This window comes from Salvelinus namaycush, chromosome 2, assembly GCF_016432855.1.
Source record: "Salvelinus namaycush isolate Seneca chromosome 2, SaNama_1.0, whole genome shotgun sequence".
NCBI classification, from domain to species: domain Eukaryota; kingdom Metazoa; phylum Chordata; class Actinopteri; order Salmoniformes; family Salmonidae; genus Salvelinus; species Salvelinus namaycush.
The window spans coordinates 14209258-14223435 of NC_052308.1; the positions used below are offsets into that span (position 1 = coordinate 14209258).

At 43.7% G+C, this 14178-nt stretch overlaps 1 protein-coding gene across 1 annotated transcript; it reads right to left on the reverse strand.

Annotated features, from left to right (window-relative positions):
• Positions 1–641: 641 nt before the first annotated feature.
• On the reverse strand, positions 642–13669 carry LOC120059299 (store-operated calcium entry regulator STIMATE-like). The gene is made up of 8 exons (XM_039008253.1): positions 12478–13669; positions 8832–8880; positions 8537–8632; positions 7650–7771; positions 6877–6989; positions 6613–6690; positions 5013–5162; positions 642–2630 (listed from the first exon to the last, which is right to left on the reverse strand). The coding sequence occupies exons 1-8, from the start codon at positions 12725–12727 to the stop codon at positions 2514–2516; spliced, it is 975 nt and encodes a 324-aa protein (XP_038864181.1). The 5' UTR covers positions 12728–13669; the 3' UTR covers positions 642–2513.
• Between the last annotated feature and the right edge of the window lie 509 nt (positions 13670–14178).

Sequence of the window (14178 nt, forward strand, 5' to 3'; positions counted from 1 at the left end):
GCTTCAAAAGATAGTCTTGTGTGTATAATTAGGGGATCTATTTGCAGCAGTGGAGGCTGGTGGGAGGTGTTATAGGAGGACAGTCTCATTGTAATGGCTGGAATGGAGTAAATGGAACAGAGTCAAACACATGGTTTCCATGTTTGATACCGTTCCATTTATTCCAGCAATTACAGTGAGCCCGTCCTCCTATAGCTCTTCCCAACAGCCTCCTCTGATTTACAGGTACTTGGCAATATTCTCAGAGTCAGTGAACTCTATGGGGAGAAATGGGTCCTCACTTCCCTACATGCCTCACTGCACCTGTTACTGAACTGTTTACTGACAGCCCACTCTGTCACTGTGGAAATGGCACCCTGGTGGCAGTCTAGAGCATAACAGAGACCTGTGATCTCAAATCCCCCCCCCCCACATTCCAGGAGCCTTCTTAACACTAGCATTCTTTACCCTGACATCTCCCTGGGGGTCTAGTGGTTAAGATTTGGTGCGCTCACCGAGCAGCAGCCAGGGTTTGATTCCTGGCAAGGGAATTCACTTTTTAAACCCTCCTACAATGCAGTACAAACCTAGTAAATGGACAAAACGGAAAGCTCTGTCTATTCAGACGCGGTCTTAAAAATACAAAAATTTGGCTATTTCAGTGTTTTACTAACTTTATTGCAAAAGCAAATATAATGGTAATGTAAGTCCTTAATTTGTCAGTCATTTTAATGATCTAGTTATTTTTTTCAAAATACTAAAAGCCCTCGCTGTTGAGCAGAGGGCAACCAGAAGTGTTTTATGATGCTGTACCACCCATTTACCAAACCCTACTGTCATTTATTCCTAAGTATCAGCCAACAACATAATCATTGTCAAACTGTTCAACATCTTCAGCACCATGGTCATCATCACATTTACTTTATCCCCACTCCTTACTTTGAACAGGAGCATTAAGACAAACACACTCATACATACAAACCTGCACTGTACTGCAGGCTGACCTAGAGTCACTCAAACTCTAGGTCTGTGCTTCTGTCAAACCAACTGAATGCTACTGCAAGTCTAAAGCTCTGGGGCACAAAATGAACACTCACAAACACGGTAAGTTCACATAGGCACATTGTCGACAACAAAGAATGAACACAAAGAACATCCATAGACCAGTGATAACTGGGAATTGTGCAAGAGCGGAGAGTTTTTTCCCCGTTGGTTGTGAGGACACACCCTCAGGTCCCATATCTACTCCGTCTCGGAATGAAAAACACTTAGTAGGCTGGGGATCATCATGGTTTTGGCCCAAAATAACTTACAGTAAAAAACAAACAGGACACACCAAAGACAATAAATAAGTAATGGAAGAGATCCCAGTTAACGGTCATACACAGAGACAGGAAGAGAAGGCTCCGAGCCAGGCCTATAGACCTAAACGGTCACTGGGTGGGCTTGAAATGAGGGTTTCAGTCCCTTGGGTCCGGGTTGGGTGGTGCATGGTGGAGACACACACGCCCAAGCTGCACCGTCCTGACCCGTCCTCCCTCTGCAGTCATGTAGAAGTGGAAACCGTTAGAAACGTGAGTGCTGTGGTTATTATAAAACACTGCATCTTCACAGAGCAAAGCCTCCATTGGCGCATCAAGCCACACCTCCCACATTCCCTTAGCCATGCATGAATGGAAAAGTCCACACAGACAGACACACACACACTCCTCCACCAACTCCTATAACAGGCCATAGCAGTCAGCCTAGCTGAGGAGGAGACAAACATTTCTTATATGGAATCTAGATGAGGAATACAATCACTTTCTGATTCAGAACAGTATCAAATGTATTAAAACATTAAAATGACAGAGGTTTACTTAAAGGCGGGGGGACACACACACGCTGAGTTCAATACCAGGTGCCTGTTCTCTCCGTCTACATCCAACCGAGGTCACCGGCTAAACCACAGAAAAAGTAACACCCATTCACAGTTTAACCTGATGCAGTAATATCATTCTGGACTTCTGAAGAGTCAGTGTGGAACAGAATTAGGAATTAGAATAGTCATTTAATAGGATCTTTAGGGTGCATCACCAATTACACTGCATCACCAACTCAAACCCTCCTATTATAGACCAGTGTTAAAAGTTTTCCCAACACCCATATCAAGATTCATTTCCCCAACGAGTGTCACTGAAACACCAGTGACAGATCTATGGTGAAATCTCCTTTAGACATGGTATGTAGTTAGCTGCAGTAAAATCCTTTCCATGGGTTTCTATTCCCAGTGCAGAGGCTGCAGGAGTCCCATGTGGATGTGTAGTAATGGCAGTCCAATAGGCTCCATGGTCTGCAGTCTTCCATGATCCCACCTCCCTACATAGGCCCCCTACTCACTCCACAAAGAGACCAATGCCAGCCTGCTGTTAGAGGAATCAAGTACAGGTTGCCAGCAGGCTCCAGTCAGGGCAGCAGGCCCTGGAGGAGGAGAGAGTGGGGATGTGAGTAGACATAGGAGTGGGTCAGACCAGGTCAGACTGGGTAGGCCCAGGTCAAACAGGGATCCCCATACGGTGCTTCTTCTTCTTCTTGACCGTCTTGAGGCCAGTGAGTCGGCGCACATCCTCCTCCTCCGAGTCATCCATCTCATCGTCAGCCGAGAACAGAATCTGAGAGAGAGACAGGAGTTTGGAAATGAGACCAAAGGAAGCCACACGCCTGGATAGATGACACTCAAAGCAACCCTGAGTTAAGGGTTAAATTAGTTGAATCCCAGAGCTTAAATGCTCACAGACACCAGCAAATTTCCTGTGTCAACAGAAATGTATCATTCGTCCTCCATCTGCCTCTGTGGGGTGGAAGGATGGGAATGGGTCTGGTTGCTTAACCACTAGACTACCAGGGAGATGTGGTGGCAGGAACACATATGCCCCGGAATATTTGATAGAGGGGAGGAGTCTTTTAGAGTGGTATTTGGGTGTAGTATTGAAGCTTGCCATCAGGGTTTTTTACATTGTAAGCCTCTTTTACTGAAGCAAAAACTAGCTCCAACTCATCACAATAAAACAAGCCTGTGATAACATAGCTATATGCCCCCTTTTATAATGAGAGAGCGATAAGATCACTGCTCTGAATCTTTATGACAGACTTTTTATTTCAGCTTGAGGCAGATTACTAAAGCCATACATGCTCCGTGTTAACCTGTACAGCAGTGTTTCTTTAGTAGTGGGTTTGGGCCCACTGGTTAATTGCAGATAGTTCCTGTGACTGGAGGAAGTGCTCACAGTCTGGTACACTACACCCAGATGTCTATGAAAAACTACTCCCCTGTCACATGCCACAAATTCCATAGGACATGCATTCCTGATATTAGACATGATGGTCTAGCGGTTAGGATTTAGTGCTCTCACCGCAATGACTGGGTTTGATTCCCGGTCAGGGAACATACTTTCAATAACTCCTAGAATCCACTGTCACAAAACATGGTGCTTTGGGTGATCCATGAGTAACTGTGGAAACCAATTATCTAGCTATCACAATCAGCTCAACATTTGATTCCAAAGCAACTCACTACTTCCATTTATGATGAGAAATGTGGTGCTTTGGAATCAGAAAAAAAAACACTCCGTATGAATGATGGACAGTTTGTTTTTACAGTTTCTGATGAATAAGAAATCCCCCTGCTCAAGGCAGACTTAAATGACTTCATGCATGAATGTTTGAGTGTGGTGGTTGTCTCTGGTCTCTGGAGCAGATCACAGGGCCAGTTCCATCTGGTTTACAGGCCTGTAAAGTGACTGGCCTTGGGCACAGGGTGGAGTGATTCACAGCCCAGAGACAGGCTTCTGCTGTGCAAGTTTGTCTACACAGCCAGGGGAGGATGTAAGTTAGCCTAGTGGCTACGTCAGCCTGAGGCAATGGGAGGAGAGAGAGGCCACACAGGGCTTGCGAGGAGAGGGCTTTTGGGGAAAGGAGGAGGTGGACGAGGCTCAGAATCAAATCTTAGGACTTAGTGTATAATCCTCCTAAGGATTTTTCAGAGCTTTCCCAAAAAACAGCTTTTCCAGTGATTTTGGTGTGTAATGTACACTGAGTGTACAAAACATTAAGAACACCTGCTTTTTCCATGAGAGACTGACCAGGTGAAAGCTATGATCTCTTATTGATCCACTTAAAATCCACTTCAATCACTGAAGGTGAAGTGGAGGAGACAGGTTAATGAAGGATTTTTAATCTAACTACACTGTCCAATTTACAGTAGCTATTACAGTGAAATAATACCATGCTATTGTTTGAGGAGAGTGCACAGTTATGAACTTCAAAATGTATTAATAAACCAATTAGGCACATTTGGGCAGACTTGATCAAACATTTTTTAACAGAAATGCAACGGTTCATTGGATCAGTCTAACACTACGCAAATAGACCGCTGTCATCTAGTGGCTAAAATCTAAATTGTCTAAACTGGAATAATACATTGTGGCCTTTCTCTTGCATTTTAAAGATGGAAATAAAAAAACACATTTTTTTATTTGAATTATCTTTTACCAGATCTAGTGTGTTATATTCTCCTACATTAATTTCACATTTCCACAACCTTCAAACTGTTTCCTTTCAAATGGTATCAAGAATATGCATATCCTTGCTTCAAGTCCTGAGCTACAGGCAGTTAGATTTGGGTATGTCATTTTAGGCAAAAAAAAAAAAAGGGGTCTGATCCTTAGCCTTGAGACAACTGAGACATGGATTGTTTATGTGTGCCATTCAGAGGGTGAATGGGCAAGACAAAATATTTAAGTGTCTTTGAACCCGGTATGGTATTAGGCGCCAGGCGCACCGGTGTGTATCAAGAATGGTCCACCACCCAAAGGACATCCAGCAAACTTGACAACTGCAACTCAATATTAGGAAGGTGTTCTTAATGTTTGGTATACTCAGTGTATGTGAATAGGTATATGATTGGTTGTGTGATTGGTTGTGTGGTCAGGCCTTGGTCTTTTATTAAGCATTCTGTGTCCATGACTTTATAAATGGCCGTGTCCATGTCTTACCTCAGACTCTGAGTCGTCGTGGGAGAGTGCCCGCCTGTAGCGTACCTTACTGTTGCCCCGCACGTCCTCCCCCACCTCCCGCTCCTCCAGCTTGGCTTTTGTCCTCCCCTTCTTCATCAGGAAGTTATCTACCACCCAAAACATCAGGGCCTGAGGAAAACATACAGTACACAGCTCAGTGAGCAAGTACAACATCAGACACACATGAGTTTGATGATCACACACAAGCCTAAATGGCTGAAATCCGTAGACATAAATGTCACATCAAATACACTTAGTTGAAGGAATTACATTTCAAAAGGGATGCAAATATCGGTCCATTTTGCTGCCGACTAACTGGCCCTCATTAACCGGTCAACAAATGGAAAAAAATGTCCAAACAGTAAAATTACGGGACCAACAGAAAATACTATTAGAGATCTGTATATAATGATGAGATGCTCATGTTTCCGTCCTAACAATGCGAGTTGGACCACGGCGGGAAAGCAGGCGACAAGCTTAGGCCCAAAATAAGACCATAGAAACCTATTGGGCTTACTGGGGACAGATATTGGCGAGAGTGAAACATCTCGCTTGCCATATCCTCTCTGGTACCTTGCATTCATACAAGGATCAGACATTTTTCATTAAGGCTGAATGGAAACATGCAACAATAGCAAGCCTATCATATTATAGTTCAAAAGGCTATAGCATATTATTGAACATATACTCCTGTAATGAAGCATCTAACCAAACGTCCTTTTCAAACATTTGCCAAAATGCAATCTGCGGAAAACACAATTCTAAACCTAATTTGAGCAGTTGTGACAGATTAAAATCTCAGAAATGTAGAAAGAGGGGGAATGTAATAGCAACAACTATGATGGGTTGCTAACATGGATTGTGTCTTTGGCTTCTGAACAACGAAAGAAAGTTGATATGAATTAGAACAGGAGAGAAATGCTGGTTAATGGCATGAGGGAAAAAAATTGCCTCCATGTTTCTACGGATCAATTTTCGTAAGGCTACTTTGAAGCAAGGTAAGACATGCCTCATTATTTGAAGTAAAAGTATCAGGTTTTAAACAATTATACTGCCTCGAGCTCACATTGCAAAGTGGTGGGTGACGCATCATCAGTCAACGGTAGGCAGGCTATAGTATACAGTATACACCTGAACGGCAAACGGGAGGCGTGCTTTAATTACGAGTTGAGATCGAGAAATAAAAATTGCTCCTTTTAAAATCGTGACCACCAAAATGTTGAACACACGATTGCATTTAGAATTGTCAAATTGTTGCGCAATGACTGGGCTTCCAAAAGCAGGCTTCACTCCAGTAGCCTACAGACTTTTTAAGGAGCTACTCTCACGCTGTCTGACAGGTGGAAGGCTATTCCACTCCTCAAACTAGGCTCTGTATGCTGTGCGTGTATGATAAATAATATACATGACGAAAATAAAAACGTGCCAATTTAATTCCAAAATTAAGAAAATGACCTTAAAGACTGATACGCATGACCCGTCAAATGTATTTTCAGCGGCTAACCGATTAACGGTTAAGATCACTAAATGTATTTTCAATTGAGCCCTGCCTCACGGAGGCACTGCACACTTAACTTACGTTAACGAAGAACGGGACGATGAGCATGACGATGGCCAGCTCCAACTGAGGATTGTTTATGGGGTTCAGGAGAGCCAGCTGTGAGACACACACAACAGTAAAGAAAGACGGTGAGTAAACAGTACACAAACAAACACACCGGAGTTAAAACGATAGAAACAGTTTACAGTACTGTTAGTACTCATACACTTTCCACAGTCATAATATAACTGAATTGACAATGGTCACGTGGTCAGGAACCTACCCATTATGCCCCCTACTCACCTTCTTCCACTGGGGGATGAGTAGGACCAGGATGATGAGGACCTTCTCAAACATCATGATAAGGATGTAGAGAGCACACTGGCCTGCCCATGCAGTACACTGCACTGGTTCTCCTGTGTGCGCACACACACACACACACACACACACACAAAAACCAAAGATGAACTCGTGACCTATGGACTAGACACACAATCCAATAGACAGAAACAAATGAGCAAAACAGACAAATACCAACCCACAGAAATACCCAGACAGACGGCAGTTAACTGGAACTCTATATTCCACTTAAAGGGGCAATCTGCAGTTGCTACATCAATTTTTTGGACTTCTAAATGATAAATCCATTGAATCTTGAAAAACTAATTCTAAATGCCTCATGAGCTTGGTTTAACGGTCATCATACCCCATCAGAACCCAATATATAAGCTTGTTTTACTCCAATGTCTGTAAACAATATAAGTGTGAACAAACATACATGCCTCGAAACAATAATGTTTGATATGGTCAGTTCTTGCATCCAAAGCTCTGTCTATGAATTTGAGAGAGGTTACATTTCTCCAGGTCCACTGCATATTACCCCTTTAAATCAAAGCACCAGGGAAAGGTTTCCATAAACTCTGCCTTTGGGTAAACAATTTAACAGTGATCAACTATGTTTGATGTGGATGACATTGCAGTAGTGCCCAAGGCAGCCACTCCCCTCTTCTGGACACCATGCGTACTACAGGGTGAAATGATCTCTCATCCACACTGACAAACACACACACTCTCACCATATTCTCCGAAGCGTAGAGCGTCCCACTGCCTCCACTCTACGATAGCACTGATGGCCCTCACCCCGGCATAGATCAGCAGCATTCCAAGAGACGCATCCAGGAGGAAGTTAATGAGGTAACTGAGGAAGAGAGGAGACATTGTGTCCACTTCAACCTTGAAGTGCATAATGTTATAGAGACTATACTGACCAGAAATATAAATGCAACATGCAACAATTTCAATGATTTTACTGAGTTAAATTTCATAGAAGGAAATCAGTCAATTGAAATAAATTAGGCCCTAATCTATGGATTTCACATGACTGGGCAGGGGTGCAGACATGGGTGGGCCTTTTCCCACCCACCCAGCCAATCAGAATTAGTTTTAAAGGGCTTTATTACAAACAGAAATACTCCTCAGCCCCCCCTCCCCTCAGAAGATCCCACAGGTGAAGAAGCCGGATGTGGAGGTCCTGGGCTGGTGTGGTTACATGTGGTCTGCGATTGTGAGGCCAGTTGGATGTACTGCCAAATTCTCTAAAACGTTGGAGGTGGCTTATGGTAAAGAAATTAACATAAAATTCTCTGGAACAGCTATACAGCTCTGTTAGACATTCCTGCAGTCAGCATGCCAATTGCATGCTCTCTTAAAATCTGTGGCATTGTGTTGTGTGACAAAACTCATGCTGTTAAATCAGCTTATTGATATGACACTACTATGCTCACTAACAGGGATGCAACCAAATTTGCGCGTATAGAACATTTATGGGATCTTTTATTTCAGCTCATGAAACCAACACTTTACATATTGCATTTATATTTACTACATACACAAAAACACAGAGGCACAAAGACAGACACACATAACGTCTGACAGACACACACTCATACAGAGACACACTCACAGTGAGCAGGGGTCCTCCTCTGTGAGGTCAGACAGGTAGACGTTGGCAAAGTGAATGAATAGCATACCAATGGCCTGTTTGGAGGTGTCCAGGAACCTGGTAGAGGTGCCGGGCACAGGAGGGCCTTTTAAGAACTCTTGAGAATTCAAGTTCTTTCAATAGTTCAACATAACATTAGAAAAATTCACAATGTCTTGTGTTTATCTTAGTTGCGTTTCTTGGTTAATAGCAATATTGAAGAGGATAAGCTTGAATACTGTGGTTGGAAGTGGGAGTGAGACGGCTGCCGACCTACCAGATCGTCCATGGCCTTCTCTCATGCTTGGGCTCCCTGAAGCGCTTCACTGTGGACAGGACACAGAGTCACATATAGAACTGCCGCTCTCACACACCCACGACAGCAGTCACACCCACGACAGCAGTGGGATGAATTAGTATCCCTCTCTGGGGCAAATCCACTCATTCTATTAATGTAAATTAATTAAGGCCAGCTCCAGTCTGAACTGAAATCAGCTTTACACTTCCATCATCAAGTTTAGTATGTTGGGCAACATCTCAGCACAAAGTGTAACAGGCCTATTTCTATGAATATGGCCAGTGTGATGGGAAATGCAGTTCAGTTTCCCCTTTAGCACCATAGCCTAACTAATGGACTTTAGCAGACAATGTTCATTAGGCTATATTCCCTTAACAAGTCAGCTATTGAGATGCCATGTTTACACAAGGTGAGACCAGAGAGGAAGAGTGGATGGTAAGAGGAAGTGGCAGACTACTGTACATTACACACTAAAATGTCACTGCTTGTTACTAATGTGCCGATCATGATATTATCCTCCAAATCTCCGTTGCTCTGTGAGCAGAAGAAATACTTTGAAAATCTTATGAGCTGAAAAAAAATGTAGTCCATTTGGCACTGTAATTAAACCCATTGATAGATCAGAGGACCTGCTAACAGTACGCGACACCAGGCAGGCATGGTCATATACTGCTCAAAAAAATAAAGGGAACACTTAAACGACACAATGTAACTCCAAGTCAATCACACTTCTGTGAAATCAAACTGTCCACTTAGGAAGCAACACTGATTGACAATAAATTTCACATGCTGTTGTGCAAATGGAATAGACAAAGGGTGGAAATTATAGGCAATTAGCAAGACACCCCCAATAAAGGAGTGGTTTTGCAGGTGGTGACCACAAACCACTTCTCAGTTCCTATGCTTCCTGGCTGATGTTTTGGTCACTTTTGAATGCTGGCGGTGCTTTCACTCTAGTGGAAGCATGAGACGGAGTCTACAACCCACACAAGTGGCTCAGGTAGTGCAGCTCATCCAGGATGGCACATCAATGCGAGCTGTGGCAAGAAGGTTTGCTGTGTCTGTCAGCGTAGTGTCCAGAGCATGGAGGCGCTACCAGGAGACAGGCCAGTACATCAGGAGACGTGGAGGAGGCCGTAGGAGGGCAACAACCCAGCAGCAGGACCGCTACCTCCGCCTTTGTGCAAGGAGGAGCAGGTGGAGCACTGCCAGAGCCCTGCAAAATGACCTCCAGCAGGCCACAAATGTGCATGTGTCTGCTCAAACGGTCAGAAACAGACTCCATGAGGGCCCGACATCCACAGGTGGGGGTTGTGCTTACAGCCCAACACCGTGCAGGACGTTTGGCATTTGCCAGAGAACACCAAGATTGGCAAATTCGCCACTGGCGCCCTGTGCTCTTCACAGATGAAAGCAGGTTCACACTGAGCACATGAGCACATGTGACAGACGTGACAGAGTCTGGAGACGCCGTGGAGAACGTTCTGCTGCCTGCAACATCCGCCAGCATGACCGATTTGGCGGTGGGTCAGTCATGGTGTGGGGTGGCATTTCTTTGGGGGCCGCACAGCTCTCCATGTGCTCGCCAGAGGTAGCCTGACTGCCATTAGGTACCGAGATGAGATCCTCAGACCCCTTGTGAGACCATATGCTGGTGCGGTTGGCCCTGGGTTCCTCCTAATGCAAGACAATGCTAGACCTCATGTGGCTGGAGTGTGTCAGCAATTCCTGCAAGAAGAAGGCATTGATGCTATGGACTGGCACGCCCGTTCCCCAGACCTGAATCCAATTGAGCACATCTGGGACATCATGTCTCGCTCCATCCACCAACGCCACGTTGCACCACAGACTGTCCAGGAGTTTGGACGCCACCTCATCAGGAGCATGCCCAGGCGTTGTAGGGAGGTCATACAGGCACGTGGAGGCCACACACACTACTGAGCCTCATTTTGACTTGTTTAAGGACATTACATCAAAGTTGGATCAGCCTGTAGTGTGGTTTTCCACTTTAATTTTGAGTGTGACTCCAAATCCAGACCTCCATGGGTTGATAAATTTGATTTCCATTGATAATTTGTGTGTGATTTTGTTGTCAGCACATTCAACTATGTAAAGAAAAAAGTATTTAATAAGAATATTTCATTCATTCAGATCTAGGATGTGTTATTTTAGTGTTCCCTTTATTTTTTTGAGCAGTGTATTACATGTCACACAGTCTAGGTCACATTTCAACATTATCACCTGGGGTACCAACCTGGGGATGAGAATGATAATAAGGTGGGCGCTTATAGTTGTCCTATTCCACACATGTATAAGAGTGTATTAAGAGTGCATTGATTGGAAATGTGATTTTTGCATATCCAAACTCTCCCTGAGACATCCTCAAAGAGTGGGGTCATGGCCTGGGTCTGCTAACAGCTACCTTTGAGCAATAAAGGTTCAATGCCTTACTCAAGGGCATTGACAGATTTTTCACATTCTTGGCTCTGTGATTCGAACCAGCAACCTTTCGGTTACAGGCACAATGCTCTAACCGCTAGGCTACCTGACCCCCTGCACTGTAGATTGGTGTGTGTTCAAACACAATAGCCTACATGAAAGACAAACTGCCCGTCTCAGTGACTGCTACTCTGGGGGTTAGGCCCCTGTGTACGAGGCGCAAGCCCTTTCTACTAAAGTCTAGGTCTACACTATAATGAATCCTTGTGTGAGTGATGCAAGAGTGTGTATTCTCTGAACACAATGTAATGGCTGACAAATAATGCTTTGGCTGTTCCAGACAATAGTCAGCTTGTTTCCATGCCCGCCCTCTAACCTCCATGACACATGATTGATTGCTGGGTGAGAGAAAAAAGTGCATTAATGATTTATGACTCCACTAATCTACCGGACATACCCTAATCCTCAATTTGGGTTTAAGATATGACACATCTAGACAACAATACCCTAATGTGTGTTAAATACTTTACTGTGTGCGTGGATGCATGTGCGCGTATCTGTGTAAAGTATATCTATGTCACCTGTCAAAAGGGTAGCTAGTTTTCCTAGTGTATTGCCCAAACAAATGTTTACAGGGGAATTCACATATGGATATGCTGTGACTTCAGACTTCCTCAGACTGTTGTGTTGAGTGTGTAACTACCGACACACCCTGCATGTAGACTGTGGGCTGGGCTGTGTGAATGTGATGATTCAGGCCAAGTCAATTCCCACTGACAAAGCTGCCTCAGGCATCATCACTGCTCTGAGAGCTGAAAATGCCTCACCTCTTGCTGTTGTTGCTGTGAGGCTCCTCTCTACCAGGGCAACACTGCTGACTCAGTGGTCAAAGAGGCACTCAATGAGGTCAAATTACATGGCCAAAAATGAACACTATGGGGATGGGACAACACATTTCACACTGTATAATTCAGTATTTTGAGACAGTGTATAGGTAATGACTGCCAGTGATTATTGACAATTAAAAACAGACTTCCATTCTAAACAAGTAGCCTAAACAGGTTATCCAATTTCAACACTGCACAGTGAAATTCTATTTTACAGTAGGCCTAACTGCACAGAACAAACGACCATAAATTAGCACATTTTCCACAGTCAGAGTGGGCATCTGGTTGGCTGTACTCACACATCAGCGTACTGAAGGCCACCATCGCTAGAAGGCCTTGCAGGAAGATGCCGAAAGAGTCCATCAAGTCACCATTCTCGCAGCCACGGATGTCCACATTTGGTGTGGGGCGGGCAGACACTGGCGTGTTAGAAGAAGGCATAGCTGACAGAACCACTCCCGGGACAGCCACGTGCCCGGCTTGGGAAAGAAGACTCACCCCACTAATCGCCATAGTAGACCAGTTTAAAGGTTTATGGGCGGGTGGCATATACCGTAAATAAGCAATAAAGTAAATTTAAATGTCTCCTCCACACAGAATGGGCTTCTTCGTTATCCAGTTGTTGTTAGCTGGCAATCGATTAGTTATGAAGGAGTATTTGGCCCCCCCAAAAAAGGTTTTCTTCCTTTTAACTGCGGAGCCATATCTTCACGTTTCATATGTGGCCAGCGTTAGCAAACATATCCCAGTTGTTGATAATCCATTGTATCACCAAATAGCCACAAAAGAAAGGCATACCATGCATGTCATACTCATTTAACTAACATATTCTTGGTTTACTAACAAATTAATATCCAAGCTGTGGCTTGCATAAATTAGCTATCGATAGCTAACGGACATAACTAGTTACACAGCAGGCAATCATGGACAACGCATATAACAATTAAATACATGTGACGACGCAATGTTTACTAACGGAAACATTAGCAACAAAGTTCCAAAAGGAGTCATCCCAAGGCATGTTCTAACTTCATGTCATTTTAGCAGAGTTCCTAAACCTTTTAGCGGTGCGCGAAAGGGTTAGCAAATGAAGCTAGTTTTACCTAGTTATGTACCACTTAAATATTTAAAAAAGTGTAAGCAAGCTACTTGAGTAAACACCACTGTTTTACCATGTGACGAATTAAATCATATAAAAACCTCGCGTCAGGGACAAACCACCAGCCTACCAGAACGAGTGATGCTAACGGTACCGGTAGCTTAGCTAGCTAATCTGTTTCAAGTACTTGCAATGGATCCCTTGTGCATGTATGAAAGGCATGATATTGATATTCTCACGACTTCGGATTTGCTACTTTTTCATTTGAAAAATCTGTTTTGCACAAAACATAGGAACGACCAATAATTTGCTCAATGATCAGAGTACATAGCTACTAGCTACCACTGGAATTTCCAGCTGCATCCTTTCTGTGCCCAGACCAAACCCCATTGGCATATTCATTACGCCAATTCTGTTGCAAAACATTTCCTAAACGGAAGAAAATAGAACCAAACGGGCGGGACTTACCTGAATTTGTCCAATAGAAACTCTCGCTTTCGTTGCAAAAACTGTTTGGACTAATGATTACACACAGACTGCCCACTCATGTTGACATTACGTAAAGGTTAATGTGATCGACGTGACACAACGGTATCATGGGAAGTGTAGCTTGGAAAGATTTTGAACCGTGTTGAACTCATAGAGCTCGCCAGCTTCAAATCCGAAAACCCGGAAATGATTTACCTCTGCTTCGTTCAGCCATTGCTATGGGGGAAATGAATGGGGAAAGAATAGGGTTTTGGGATAAACGCCGACAATTTTGTCTGAGGTTTAACACAGATTTAGGAAATCTTAAATGTCATGTTCTATATGAGATAATATCAGTCAGTTAACATGACCTTTATTAATTATGAAAGCTTTATGTTTTTTAATTATTACATACGTGCTTCAAAATACACAG